Source organism: Oncorhynchus mykiss, chromosome 7 (assembly GCF_013265735.2).
Source record: "Oncorhynchus mykiss isolate Arlee chromosome 7, USDA_OmykA_1.1, whole genome shotgun sequence".
In the NCBI taxonomy this organism is placed as follows: Eukaryota; Metazoa; Chordata; class Actinopteri; order Salmoniformes; family Salmonidae; genus Oncorhynchus; species Oncorhynchus mykiss.
The window spans coordinates 77,038,592-77,053,568 of record NC_048571.1 but is presented as its reverse complement, the minus strand read 5'-3'; the positions used below and the strand labels follow the sequence as shown (position 1 = coordinate 77,053,568).

The 14,977-nt window shown below is 42.4% G+C and overlaps 2 protein-coding genes across 2 annotated transcripts; both read right to left on the bottom strand.

Annotated features, from left to right (window-relative positions):
• Window positions 1-852: 852 nt before the first annotated feature.
• On the bottom strand, window positions 853-2,501 carry LOC110528521 (transcription factor 15). Its single transcript, XM_021610631.1, has 2 exons — window positions 1,839-2,501; window positions 853-1,193 (listed from the first exon to the last, which is right to left on the bottom strand). The coding sequence occupies exons 1-2, from the start codon at window positions 2,334-2,336 to the stop codon at window positions 1,128-1,130; spliced, it is 564 nt and encodes a 187-aa protein (XP_021466306.1). The 5' UTR covers window positions 2,337-2,501; the 3' UTR covers window positions 853-1,127.
• A 6,055-nt stretch (window positions 2,502-8,556) lies between these two features.
• Window positions 8,557-13,031, bottom strand: LOC110528520 (transcriptional repressor scratch 2-like). The gene is made up of 2 exons (XM_021610630.2): window positions 12,528-13,031; window positions 8,557-10,357 (listed from the first exon to the last, which is right to left on the bottom strand). Exons 1-2 carry the CDS (start codon window positions 12,676-12,678, stop codon window positions 9,522-9,524), a joined length of 987 nt encoding a protein of 328 aa, XP_021466305.2. The 5' UTR covers window positions 12,679-13,031; the 3' UTR covers window positions 8,557-9,521.
• Window positions 13,032-14,977: the final 1,946 nt, after the last annotated feature.

Here is a 14,977-nt window from a genome sequence, read left to right as displayed (position 1 = left end):
CTGTGTTGCCCAGCAACATCCCCAAAACATCACTGCTCTAGAGGAGATCTGCATGGAGGAATGGGCCAAAATACCAGAAACAGTGTGTGAAAATCTTGTGAAGACTTACAGAAAATATTTGACCTCTGTCATTGCCAACAAGTATTGAGATAAACTTTTGTTATTGACCAAATACTTATTTTCCACCATCATTTGCAAATAAATTCATTAAAAATCCTACAATGTGATTTTCTGGATTTTTTTCCTTCTCATTTTGTCTGTCATAGTTGAAGAGTACCTATGATGAAAATTACAGGCCTCTCTCATCTTTTTAAGTGGGAGAACTTGCACAATTGGTGGCTGACTAAATACTTGTTTGCCCCACTGTAAATACATTGAAAGGAGTTAAGAACTGTGCAGTTTGGTGAGGTGTGTGGCCAATTGGAGACACAAGTTAGACATCTCAGTCAAACTCTTGTAATCGTTTTTTTCTCATCTTGCACCTACTCCAAAATGTCAATAAATATTATTTTTATGTTACTGAATGTATACAGAGTATTTTTAGATTTAGTTTTTGCCAAATGCTGTGAAAAGTACAGTAAATGTAAAATGAACATAAAATCAACAGTGTAATGTTTGGATTCAGTCTTGTGTCAGGTAAACTGTTGTCTTAACCTTTGGTGTGTTCATTTCCCCATAATCTCCAGTGTCTTCTTTCAATTCTTTCATGGTCATGCATACACTTTTTATTGTTATTATGTTAGAAACATTTCAATATGGACCAATTTCCACAAGTGTAAGGGGTTAACCATATGAAAACATCACCACAAATGTGTTGGTATGAGGGGCTGAAATTAGACTAGGGACAACAACAACTATGTAAAAATATATTTAATTTCAACGCAAAATACAAAATGGTGTTGAAAAGGCAACCAAATAGTCTCATTTGTTCCTCCAAAATCACATTTCACCAAACCAGCATTATGAGAGGAACATTCTTTTTTTGACAGTCATATTTTTTAGTCTGTTTCCGCAGTTCGAAGGCATTCTGGCCTATGTGTCGGTCTGTGTAGGAGTAGGTGTGATAGCTGGAGTTTTTCCCTGAGGTGCGGACTTGAACTAAACCATCCTTGGAATTTGAGAGTTGTCTATCTTCGGCTCATTCGTAGTGCACGGGTTGCATGCATTTTCAGACAACCCCGACCATCTTTCCCCTGCAAAAATAAATGTCATGTTCGGTCAGTGTTATTCATTAACATCAGAATTGATTTCTGGAAAATTCTGAAGCGGGAACCATCTGCGACCAACATATGAATACTACATGCATCTTTGTCTTTGGCTTAAATCCATGCTCATTCTCCCTTGTGGATAATACAAATAGTTTAGTGAAATCTAATGTCATTGATATCAACAAACCCTTCCTCGGTTTTTCCTTTAAAGGATATCTATGCAGACTGAAAATGATATTAATAAATGCACGATGTCCCAACAGGGATCATTTTCCATGTGTGTGTTCTCTCTCAAGAAGCTGTTTGACAGATTTTATAGCATGTTTGACAAATTTCCCTTAACTGATGGATGCCCATTATGATGAATCTTAAGTGACATGGTAAGAAAGTATTTAACTAAATAGGCCTAGTATTGTTTTGATGCCATACTATCATTGTGAAATGACTATTTTTGTAAATGACATTGAATGCACAGAAACAGTAGATTATAATAACATGGTGCAATACTAGCTGTCAAATGTGCCACTCGCCCACTTCAGAACCATAGGCTACTACTGCCTGTCTACTACGTAAAATAAGTTAAATATATTTGAAATTCATACTTGACATAGCACTGTCATGCACGCTTACCCCTTTCCGCTGGTTGCTCAAGCAAAAGGTGCAGATTGTTCTGGGTTGCTTCCCCTCGCCATCTCCTTGCACGCGATACACTGCACTCAAGCACGGCTGCCCATCCTCGCACCCGTCCCCAAGGACAAGAATGTTGGCCAAGTGCGAGATGTAGCTGGACGCCAACCGGAGCGTTTCAATTTTGGAGAGCTTTCTGTCCACCGGCTCCGTGGGTATGAGTGTCCGGAGCGCGGTGAAGGCGGTGTTGACGCTTTGGGTCCGGTCTCGCTCCCTGGCGTTGGCTGTGTTGCGCTGTTTGACCACAACAACCCCACCGACTCCCACCACGCGGGAAATCTGCCGACAAGTCTTCTCTGAAGAGGCACAGCATCCATAGCTCTGGTCCGAGCTGCCGTCGCTCTCGCTGCGGTTCCCCTCGTCGTCCGACATCATGTTGAAGTCAGGAGGATATGAGGAGAAGGGGTAAGTTGCCACCGGCCGAAGCATGGTAAAGGCCATGATAAACTAAAGTATAATGAAACTATTCCCTAGAGAAGCATACAGTTTAATTTGTGGGCATGGACAGCCGTGGAGACCAGAACGTGCATAAGAATTCCCCCTCGAATAAGAAAAAAATGTTTTGACATATCCCCGTAGGATGGTGTGGCCCGGATGGTCAACAGTGAGTGTGTGTAAACGTGCTTGAGTGAGCTCTTATAGCCTACTGTAGCTCTTCAGCAGAAGGGGAGGGGTTGTTCAGGCAAACCAATCTGTCCAAAATGACCATTAACTGTCCAAAAGAAACCATTTCCCTCCGAAATTATATCATAGACTATAAACAACTTTTGTAATTTTAATAGGTCAGTATCATTTTCAGAAAATGAAGCATAATTTACATGAGATGGTGGAGTTTCAATTATTTATTGAATTCCCCTTAAACACTGTTTGACACTGGAGGCTGCTTTTGCCATTTAATTATGCACCACAATAAAAAAAGAAGAAGCTATTATTATGAGAAAAACCTTTTGTCCCACATTGCACTAATTTAAATTGGCCTACTACCATTGTTGGATATTCAAAATATGTAATGAGTGTGATTATGCAGAAAGAATGTGAGGTGTGGCACTCAAATCAAATCCTTTATATAAAAATGTTAGGTTTTGGTCAACACAGACCTACATAAGATATAGAAAGGTGCACTTACCAAAACTGATAGAAAGCAAGCAATCTTAAACCACAACAAATAGTTTATTATGTAGGCACAAGTATACATATTACAGTTTAATATCATGTAATCAAACTAAAGTAGGCCTAGGATCATTGACAAGGAGGTTCTAAACTCCATCTCCTCTTAAAAATAATAACACTTTACTTAAAGCATCCAGGTATGATGCTTTATAAGTTATGTATAACTTCACAACATTACAATGTCTTATAACAAGGTATATGTTATGTCTCTCTATAGGTATTAGTCTAAAGCCCCTGTGACAGATTCTGTCCTCAGAGACCAATCTAAGAGTGGCACAACGGTGAGCCCTGGTTAGTTTGTTTAAAGGGTTAAGTGAGCTGGGTAAATAAACAGGCAGCAGATGCTGGAGGTGATCAAGCCCTCCACTTTCTCTGGTTGCGGCCCCAAATGGCACCCTATTCCCTACATAGTGCACTACTTTTGATGGACCCTGATAAAAAGTAGTGCACTATTAAGGGAATAGGGTGCTGTTTGGGATGCTCACACAGAGTGCGGAAAAGCAAATGGCTTCCAGATTCTCTGGTGTGTGCCATCAAAAGGCCTGTTTGGCTTGCTTTACAAACAACCTCTGACACATCGAACCACCGGCAGACCCTGCTGGCTCTGGCACTAGCTCAGCTGCACCAACAATGGTGACCTGCAGAAGACCCGGTGCCCACTCATAAACTGGGACACCACAAGCCAAGGTTATTTTTACTGCTCCTCAGCCGGCCAGCAACACGACCCCTTACTCACTTTCCCCCAGCTCACAGTTTGGAACCGTAAATACTTTGCCCCCCGCACCAAGGAATACCACTTAAAACTTGTTGATGTGATTAACTAAGGGATATTTAGTTTGCAGTCAGTGTGCTCCAAAGTAGTGTTTGTAGGTGTACAATGAGAAGGTGGTATTTAAGTGCAATTTATAGACTATGGTGCAAAAAGTAATTGGTCATTTTTTAGGACAGAAATATAAGAAATAAAAAACGACATTTGCAAGAAACCACGAGTTGTGACCATTACATGACAAAAGAAAGTGGAAAAACAAGATAACGTTTTTAAGTGATGTCTGTATAGGCAGGCAGCTGAACAGTGTGTCACAACAGGCCTGACAAATAGCCCCCTTTAGGACAATACACCAACTCCTCCTGACTGTTTTCTCTCTTGGACAACTCCTGCACTGTTTTGAGTGATGTTATGGTGACCACATCGTGAGTCAGACCCAATATTGTAATAGAGCCAGCAGAGCGCTGCCATGATGACCCGCTAGGGTTAGATACTCTCTGTAGTCAGGCGTGTTGACTCATGGATGCTTCGGAGAAAACCGATAAAACCCTGACCCAGAGCAGCTCTAGCCTGGTCCCAGATCTGTTTGTGCTGTCTTGCCAACACCTGTGGTCATGAAGTCATCACACACTCTTAGATAAAAAGGTTATATCTAGAACCTTAAAGGGCTTTTCGACTGTCCTCGTAGGAGAACCCTTTGAAGAAAACTTTTTAGTTCCAGGTAGAACCATTTTGGGTTCTATGTAGGATTCTCCAATGTGGACAGCTGAAGAACCCTTTTGGAACCCTTTTTTCTAAGAGTGTAGGAGTTGGCAAGACAACACAAACAGATATAGAACCAGGCTAGAGTAGCTACACCAAATATCACCCTGCCAGCTGCAGCTCTCCTAGAATATTGGGGGCATACAATAGATTTTAATATTGACAATACTTCCAGCATGAGGTTTTTGTACAGAAAAGTAAATGCAGTGGAAGGATATGAGGTCTGAATAACATTTCAGATGCCTATATCACTCATTTAGAGAGACTGCTCCAATAGAAGTGGTTATTGCTGCAAACATCACACCGTTTTTGTGGAGGAGGTGCATCATGATGTCTGTGGGGAAAACAAGGTTAACTAGGTTACTCCATTGGCCCACAGTAAAAACATGACATTTTTCAAACACAATTTTCATGTTGTCTGCTTGTTTAAATCAATGACAAAACTACATTTCAGAAAAGTACATGTCTAAAGATGACTTTTCAACATTGCCTTCTCCCGAGCATTTTCACTATTTAGAAAAACCTAATATTGTAGCTTCTCTCATGCCCCTTGTCATGACGGTGCTAGTGTAACCGATGTGAAATGGCTAGCTAGTTAGCGGTGGTGCGCGCTAAAAGCGTTTTAATCGGTGACGTCACTCGCTCTGAGACCTTGAAGTAGTGCTTCGAGGGTGACTGTTGATGTGTGCAGAGGGTCCCTGGTTCGAGCCCAGGTAGGGGCAAGGAGAGGGACGGAAGCCATACTGTTACACTAGCAGCCACGTGTGTGAGTGCTAGCTAGCTACTGACTGGAACATTAAGCTAGCCAAGACCAATAACACAAACAAATGGACTATACAGTTTAGCTAGAAATAATGAGTGGAGTTACAAACGGACTATACTAAACAAGTCTTACCTGTGATGTAATGTTTCCCACACACATAGCTACGTGTAGTCTACTTGGGCACCGGGTCCCACCTTTCCCACTCTCCCACCCCGAAAAGCCTGAAACCACAAGGCTTTTCTCGCAGGCTCTGTTCCCTACATGGGAAATATTATTTTCCCCCAATTTGTGGGCGTGGTCGAGGGAAATTCCTTATTATTATGGGAATACTGACTGGGACTATTTAATGCTGAAACACATCAGTTGTCATTGTTATTATATAACGTATTAAATATAAGAACATTACACTTTTTATTCTACTTTAATGTCTATCAATACCATTATTTCCAGTTTGTCCCTCAGTTCATGCAACTTGGTAGGACTATAAAGTAGCAATACTATACTTTTTTGACCCCTTAAATGTGACCTAAAGATGAGGCTTTCAATCTAACCCTCCCCCCTCTTTTTTTCTCTTTGCCTCCCTCTCTCCCGCCCTTCCAAAGATACTGATCGTCTTACACAGCTTTCGACATGCTGAGTTATCTGGACAGGTGGGAGTGTCAGTTAAAATCAGCACTAAATGGCCCTATACTTCAGTAGTCTGACTACACCACAATCTATTTACTCTAGTTTCACTTGATTTGAGGATTACATGAACAAATTATGAAAAATGTACATGTTTGAGATAGGTCCAATGTTCCCTTAAAACATTATTTTTAAAATCACAATGTAGGCCTACCAGAGTGGCCGACCATCCAAAACAATGGAGAAAATGCATCCCATAACATTTTAACATGGAAACAGCTGTTCTATCATTCAGCCTACAGTAGCAGCCAATGTTTGGTGTTCAATGTAGGCCTACATTCCATGAGACTTTTGAAAAAACATGCAGGGCTTGACATTAACCTGTTTATCCACTTGTCCTTCAGAGGTGACTGGAAATGGAGGTGAGTGGAAATGGAGGTGAGTGGAAATGGAGGTGAGTGAAAATGTTGTATTGTGTTTGATGCAAGAAAACACTTTACAAAATAAAATAAATTATTATTCCCAGAGAGTCAGATGAAAATGTTACCCTCTGCCTATTAGCTACTTAGCTATCTCAAAATACAACACTGCCCCTTTAAGACATAAACGCTCTTCACCTGACCTGTTTTTAAAAGATGGCTAGAAATGTACATGTTTTGTGTTCTTGTAGGAAGCAATCACTCTCCCAATGTTGACCAGAAATGAAAGAGAACAGGGCCAATAACTCCATACAACTAGTAATGAATATGAACATACAGTAAGTGTACACATGGCTACATGCAGCTCTCGCGTTGATCTCAAAACAAGCACATCTACTCACGTCTGCTGGTGCCTGTTAATGCAATAGAATCCTAATGTGATGCTCTTTGCAAAATCTCTTGCATAGGTTTTGCATACTAAGTCTTGCATAGTTAGTTTTATTTCGGTATGTTGCATTGAAAGTGGCTAATATCAACCCCTCTGAATCAGAGAGGTGCCTTTATCGAGGTCATCGGGGCCTGGGGAGCAGTTGTTGTGGGGGTTAACTGCCTTGCTCAGGGGCAGAACAGCAGATTTTCCCAGAACAGCAGATTTTCTGGTTTGAGATAGTACTTAGATATGTTTCCTATATAATAACAATGCATTTTGTTACATTGCTAGATAGATAAAAAAACAGCAAACATGTCCTATTATAGGTGACAGTCTCTCAAGGTTACACTTGCTGGGTCAAGTATTGACCTGGGGACATTTGGGTGGTATTTTTGGTGGGACGGACGGATATCCAAACGGAGTAGGTGCCGAGGTTTGATGAACTAACTATCATGTCATCATCATCTCCTCTGAGACCCTCATCTCTCCCAGACAGTTTGGAGGTCCACCCCTCGATCACAACAGGAAGTTTTCTCACACGCGACGATTCTTTGGAGAAGCTTGCTAACAGGCCTTAATGGTCGCCTGGCCGGGCCTGCGGTTCCTCTGACCCACATTAGACAGCATCCTCTTGGACCGCATGGGACCTCGGGACCCTTGTCTCAACTCCATGGTGTTCACGGGCCGGCTAGTTTATCAGGCTGGAGAATCTACAAGAACCTACAAGGCGGGCCATGAAAGCTCCTCTTTTATGATCCTACTTCCAAGGTTGAAGATTTGATCAGATTTAATAAAGGTAGGCTATAAAAGGCCTCTTCCGCTATATCCCTCTGACGTAACGTGCTCTTGATTTGGGCCGCTTGTATCCTCAGTCGCGATTGGCTGAGAGTGGACCTGGAGTGGGGATACGGATTCTTTTGTTAATTGTTTTGATGTTTTTTTATGTATAGTGTGTGGGGTTTGGCTGTTTTTAATAGCTAGGTACATCCTTTTCATGGACTGTGGTTTAGAATAGCGTGTGTATGTGGGATGGGTGTTTGTGTGTACGGACCGCATTGTGTCTAAAAATAGTAGTCTGGAGTGCACTGAGACACATAGCTGTACTTTCCCATGGGGGACCCAGTGGCCGGGGGCCGAAAAGAGAAGTTTCTGGGCCCCTGTCTGGGCCAGAGGGGGGAAAGGGGCCTGGTTCTCATGACACCTGACCCAGTCCACATCCTGTCCTCAGCCCCACAGCGTGGTGTGGTTAGGGGGCCGAGCCGGGCCAGTGGAGAGCCTCTGACCCAAACTAGATCCGGATGGCACTCTGACTGGGTCTCTGACTGTCTCTCTGGAGGCACAAGCATGGGGGAAACACACTGCTGTCACACCCTACATGGTGGTTTTCCTTATGTACTGTGTATTAAGGACTGACTGGTTGGTCGTACAAACCTTGTTTGTTTGATGGATCCTTTTTCATAAAAGTGGTAGCCCCCTCTGCTGGTCAAGAGAAGAGCTACAGTTAAATTAAATAACTGATGGTTGGTTGTCTGTTATTTGTTAGTTGAATTACCTCAAAGTTGTTGTGTGAAGCAAGAAGGATTCGAACAAAATGTATTCTGAATTCGTTGATACTTTTGTTTTCTTAATGGTTTATGTGTCAGGTAATGTTACCTCGAGTGAACATGTGTGTTAAGTTGATGATGGTTGACCCCTTGAAAATGGAACACGGCACAGAGAACAACTTAGTGAAAATAGGATATTTTAATAATTAATATTACTTGGTAAAAGTTCAAGGCATTTTTTCAAGGCTTTTCATGATCACATACAAAGTTGAGTACAATTCAAATTCAACAGCTGTATTGTAGACCTACATAGGGCAAATAATTAATGGTACCAATACTTAATAATGGTATAAAAATTTGACTTTACATGTCTTTACATGTCTGACTATCACATTGTAGCTTACAATTACATCCTTTGCATAGATTCAAAAACAAAGGGGCATATTAATAATTTCCTACGTAGAACACAAATATATCAACAATTATTGTGAATGAGATCAGATATAGCACTACTTAGTCTCATAAATATATTACAGCATTTTATAAGATGTTCAATTTATAAATCAAATCAATTCACAACATAACCAATCAATTCATCATTTGATAAATAAATAAATACATAAATGAAAAATTTTATAAATAAACAAATATGTCTCTTGTGGAAGACATGTTTAAAGGGAATTAAGAGCTAATTGGCATATAAAATAATACTGGAATGTAAATTATTGCAAGTAAATAAATAAGAATTCATAAAATAAATATTGAAAAAAAAATATTGACATTTTAATAAGTTATTCAGTCCTCATCATCAGTTATCTTCTATGTTCTTGAACAACCCTCAATGCCATTATTATTGCTCTCTACCAAAAGGCAGGAAGAGGAAGACGAGTGTTGAGGAGTGCTCTCTTTGACAAGGGATGTGTTTATTAGGCACCGAATGGAAGAAATCGGACTGAAACAAGGAGAGGGACTACCTGGATTTGTCCAAGAAGAAACCCTCATTTTCGCTTTCAGTTACGAAGCATTTTAAAATATTTTCTGTTATATGCCCTAATGAACACAATCCTGGTCTCTCTTGTAAGAAGATGTTATCTCAGTGAAACCGACCTGGATAAATAAGCTGAAATAGAAAATAAACTGATCCCTGATCAGTCCTCAGAGCAGCAGTCCTCTTCGTCTCCAGAGCCCTTGAAGCAGGCCGACTCGTAGTGCTTGTTCAGGTAGGACTTGAGTACAAAGCTCTTGCCGCAGTGCTTGCACTCATAGTGCTTGAAGGCTGAGTGCGTCTGCATGTGGGCACGCAGGTTGGAGCGGTCCGCAAACGCTTTGCCGCAGTGGGCACAGGCAAATGGTTTTTCGCCCGTGTGCGAGCGCATGTGACCCTGCAGCAGCCATGGCCGGCTGAACGCCTTGCTGCACACGCTGCACTCGTGCCGCAGGTCGTGGGTGAGCATGTGCATGGCCAGCGCCGGCATGGACACATAGGCCTTGTGGCACGTGGGGCACGTCCTGGCCTGCTGGCCGTCCAGGCTGCGGTGCGTCTGCTTGTGGCGGCTCAGGTTGGATGAGGTGGCGTAGGTCTTGCCACATTCGCCACACGTGTGGCGGCCCGGTCCCTTGGATTTCCCAGACTTCCCTTTGGCAGCCTTAGCCGCTGTGGCTCCTGTGGAGCTTTCTTCTGTACTGCCATCTCTCTCCTCACCTTCCTTGTGTTGGTGCCTGTGGTTGGCCCTTGTTCGAGAGCGGCCGTCAGAGATGAGGACGGCGTCCACTGGGTAGTAGATGCTGCTATCCGACTCGGTGGTGACGCTCGAGTGGGGGCTGTCGGGCTGCTCCATGTCATGGTCAGAGTAGTCCTCCCCCCCACTGCTCCCCGTGCTCCCCGGAGAGTACAGGGGCCCCACAGAGAGCCCGGTCTGCCACTTCGAACCCAGCTCCTTTGTGCTCTGGCATATTGAGGGGATCACATAATCCTGGATGTAGCCTGTAGCGGGTTGGAAGAGAGAGAATTTGAATAAATAAGGGCATACATTTATGAAAATGTATACACATTTTTACTAAATAATTTGTTACAAAATACGTTTTGGGGTCGAGGATGTTATGGTTTTATGATTCCAGCACTCTTTCTGATGCCAGTTGAAAGCATCTTGTTGTTTTTTAGTTTTTTGTTGAGCCATTGAGTAAAAACCTCTCACTGGGCACAGACGTCGATTCAACGTCTGTTCAACGTTAGTTCAACATAATTTCATTGAAATTACATGGAAACGACGTTGATTCAACCAGTGTGTGTCCAGTGAGCTGGATCTTCCATGCGTTGCGAGTCAATATGAAACTATACAAGAAACCAAAAGCAAGTACTTGGTTCAGCAAGATTTGCGAATTAAATATGAATGACTCTTCAGTGCACCGTTTTTCAGCGATCAATAACTCATCCGGCTCAGAACAAGGGTTGTATCCCAAATGGCACCATATTCCCTATATAATGCACTGCTTTTGACCAGGGCCCATAGGGAATAGGGTGCCATTTGGGACGCATCTAAGGACAATCATTGCTAGCTACATCAAAAACACCATCACATACGAAACACAAGTTCTATGCACTGACACAACAGTCATAAAATTAAACACACTTGTTAGTTCTCCACAACCGATCCACCTGTCACCTTCCCATCCAATGCCACCATATATAAATCTGGGCCAAAACAGAATGTCTAAGAAGATAAATTCCCCAAAGCACTAATTCATTTTAATCAGATCATTCTCCATCTGTGGTGTGCTGAAAGTGCCTGTGAGTATGGTAATAGAGATTGAATGACAGGTGCAGTGTCATTTGAGGATGGGGATGGAAAGGAGGAGTTATAGTCTGATCTTGACAACAGTGCACACTATATTGTGCTCCCCCTGCAACACAAAGGGATTCAGACAGCTGGCATCCTAAATCTGGGAACAGATGATCCGGCGAGCCAAAGCTCTGTGGTTTTCAAGGGCATTCCACCAACAACAAAAACAAAACACACCACAAATTTCGATGGAAGTGTTTTGCCCTGAAATCACAGTATGAGTTGACAAAACCTGTACATCTGAAGTTGGTTGTACTCCCCTCTCATTGTTTTGAATCCATTTTGTGACATCATAAACAAATGATGTCACATAAAGCATGTTGCCCTTTTCCATATAAGGTAATATGTTCTAATGTATGCTCTTTTTCACCATTTAACATTGAGTTTTGTCAATTCATCAGAGAAACATATTTTGTCAATGGATTTTAGAGGGGGAGAGAGAGGGATTTCATTTCTGCAATTTGACCCCCTGTGGGTATCTAGCATCCTGTAAGATCAGATGGAATGGAGGAGGATGAGGAGATGGAGATATGGAGGGGGGTTGGTGATGATAAGGGGAAACGCTCAAGAATAACAGCTAAGGACAAACCAGTCCCATGTGGATATCTGCTTTCTGGTGGTGATGGAGAGGTTTGGACCTCACAAAGGCTTGGATGGGATTTCAAGCCTAATGTATACATCCATGTATACCATTATGTATGTACACAATAGTATTAAAGCCTGTTGTGTGATCTGCTCAGTATTAAATTGATTGGTCCAGTGTGACCTGAATTCTATTTAGCATCACTGGAGTTAGAAAACAAAAGGATTGAATTGAAAACACAACATCACAGGCTTCATGGTAGAAGACATGGACCAAGAGGTTGATCCGTTTACTGAATATTTTTCTAAATAAAAGTCATTTTTAAAACAAATGCTTTTGTGATTTTTCCATTCCTGAACAAATACAGTATTGCAACAAAATAATTATCTAAAACCTACAACTCTAATCTATATACTCCTGAGTGGCGCTGCGGTCTAAGGCACTGCATCTCAGTGCTAGAGGCATCACTACAGACCCTGGTTTGATTCCAGGCTGTATCACAACCGGCCGTGATTGGGAGTCCCATATGGCGGCGCAGAATTGGTCCAGCGTCGTTAGGGTTTGCTTGGGGTAGGCCGTCATTGGAAATAAGAATTTGTTCTTAACTGACTTGCTTAGTTAAATAAAGGTTAAATAAAATATTAAATAAATATACAGCAAGCAAATTAATGATGACAATGCACTTTTTGTTTTCAATGTGTAGACAGAATTTTTAAGTAATCTTGACCCACCATTTTCACTCAAATGGACCGCCAAGTTGGTGGTGGACTCAGTGATGGCACGAGTGAGTGTGTACGATCCGTCGTTGTGATGCTGATGAGGATGATTGGAGGAGGAGAAATCGTGGACCTTCAGTTGCTTCACCAAAAAGGAACGTGGCATTTTCTTGACGGGCTGTTCCTAATGCCACATATGAAGAACAAAACTGCACAGGAAAAAGTCAAAGACCTGCACCCTTTAGAAAAGGCCTCAAGTCAAAGAAAACCAAAATGGTGGTGGACGATACTAAAAGATGCTCTGAGATTTCCCTCACTGCTAAAACTCCCAGGCCTGAATAGCCTGAAAAGCCTCAGTCTGAATGCCAGAAGGAAGAGAAACAGAAAGGACAGAAGAGAAAGGAAAAAGTGAAAGACAAAGGATAGGAGAAAGAACACAGAGAAAGAAATAAAGTGTAGAGAGATAGAGGGCGAGAGAAGAGGAGATGGCTAGACTAGCTGAGCTCAGCACTCGCACAGGCTTTTATATGGAACACGAGTCCCCTAAGATCAGGTGGTGCCTTTGGAAAAGGGAGCCTGCTTAGCATTAATCCATCAAACATCCCCGGGGACACACATCAAATTACCACAAGCCGTCTGTGCATGCCAGCGCGCACACACACACACACACACACACACACACACACACACACGAGTGCACATGCACATTGCAGCCATCTCCCCCTCCTCCCCTCCCACCCCCACTCTTTTACCCCTTCATCACTCCGCTCACACAGAGTGAGAGAGAGAGAGAGAGCAGACAATAGCATGGCTGAAACACGTGGGTGACACTACACACAACATCTTGTCTCCTATTGTCTGCAGATATTAGAATATTTAACAGCAAAATGCTGATTAATGGAATTTGATTTCATAATGATAATCTTCTTTTATAAGTATTTGTAAGTAGCAGTGGAGGCTGCTGAGGGGAGGACAGCTCATGGTAATGGCTGTAACTGAGCAAATGGAATGGCATCAAACACATATAAACCATGTGTTTGATACCATTCCACTTATTCTGCTCCAGCCAATACTGGACTACCTGGCATGATGACTCCTTGCTGTCCCCAGTCCACCTGGCCGTGCTGCTGCTCCAGTTTCAACTGTTCTGCCTGCGGCTATGGAATCCTGACCTGTTCACCGGACGTGCTACCTGTCCCAGACCTATTATTTGACCATGCTGGTCATTTATGAACATTTGAACATCTTGGCCATATTCTGTTAGAATCTCCACCCGGCACAGCCAGAAGAGGACTGGCCACCCCTCATAGCCTGGTTCCTCTCTAGGTTTCTTCCTAGGTTTTGGCCTTTCTAGGGAGTTTTTCCTAGCCAACATGCTTCAACACCTGCATTGCTTGCTGTTTGTGGTTTTAGGCTGGGTTTCTGTACAGCACTTTGAGATATCAGCTGATGTACGAAGGGCTATATAAATACATTTGATTTGATTTTGATTTGATTTGAATACCACGAGCCCGTCCTCCCCAATTAAGGTGCCACCAACCTCCTGTAAATGGGGATATGGATTTTAACAAAAGGCAATATATTGGCAACTGCCAAAATAAAGGACACATTTAAATGAGGTAGTATAGTGAAGTAAATTGAAAACAGGTGCTTCCACACAGGTGTGGTTCCTAAGTTAATTAAGAAATTAAAACATCCCATCATGCTTAGGGTCATGTATAAAAAATGCTGGGCAGCCCATTATTTCGGCTACCATGACTAGAAGAAGAGATCTCAGTGACTTTGAAAGAGGGAGCATAGAGGGTGTAAAGGGTTTGTGTGTCTCAGTCACCAGATCTCAACCCAATTGAACACTTATGGGATATTCTGGAGCGGCGCCTGAGACAGCGTTTTCCACCACAACAAAACACCAAATTCCAGACAGTTGTAGAATCTATGCCAATGTGCATTGAAGCTGTTCTGGCGGCTCGTGGTGGCCCAACGCCTTATTAATGCACTTTATGTTGAAGCTTCCTTTATTTTGGTAGTTACATGTACATATATGTGGCAGAGGCTGTAAAATGTGAATGTAGCCATCAGCCGTACATATTGAATTGGATGTAATGAACGGAGGGCATTTCTGGTAGTTTTATGTCCTCTTAAGAATATCTTAACCCCAACGTCAACCGGGCGTGACTTTTGGTCTGGCGGCTGGTACTCAGCTTTACCAAGGCCTGGACAGTGAGGATACACACACTCACACACACACAGGTGGGTTTATAGATTCTAAAGGTACAGTTGGACTAAATCGTGGGCCCTGAAAAGTCTTTGGATGTATTTTTGCTAATGCCCGAACAGAAGGAAAACCCTCTCTCCAACAACAAGAAAAGCGATATGCCTAATTCCATTCCTTTTGTGTTTCATTTCTTTTGGGGGAAACAAGTGTTTCACTCATACAAGGAACGAGGTAATGGTAGAAAATGTGC

What these genes read in the sequence shown, in the direction of transcription:
- LOC110528520 (XM_021610630.2), bottom strand. Translation starts at nt 12,678, where the DNA reads ATGCCACGTTCCTTTTTGGTGAAGCAACTGAAGGTCCACGATTTCTCC. An exon ending in GGTCCATTTGAGTGAAAATG is followed by an intron (nt 10,358 to 12,527) that starts GTGGGTCAAGAT and finishes AACCCGCTACAG; the next exon opens with GCTACATCCAGGATTATGTG.
- LOC110528521 (XM_021610631.1), bottom strand. Translation starts at nt 2,336, where the DNA reads ATGGCCTTTACCATGCTTCGGCCGGTGGCAACTTACCCCTTCTCCTCA. An exon ending in TGAGCAACCAGCGGAAAGGG is followed by an intron (nt 1,194 to 1,838) that starts GTAAGCGTGCAT and finishes TTATTTTTGCAG; the next exon opens with GGGAAAGATGGTCGGGGTTG.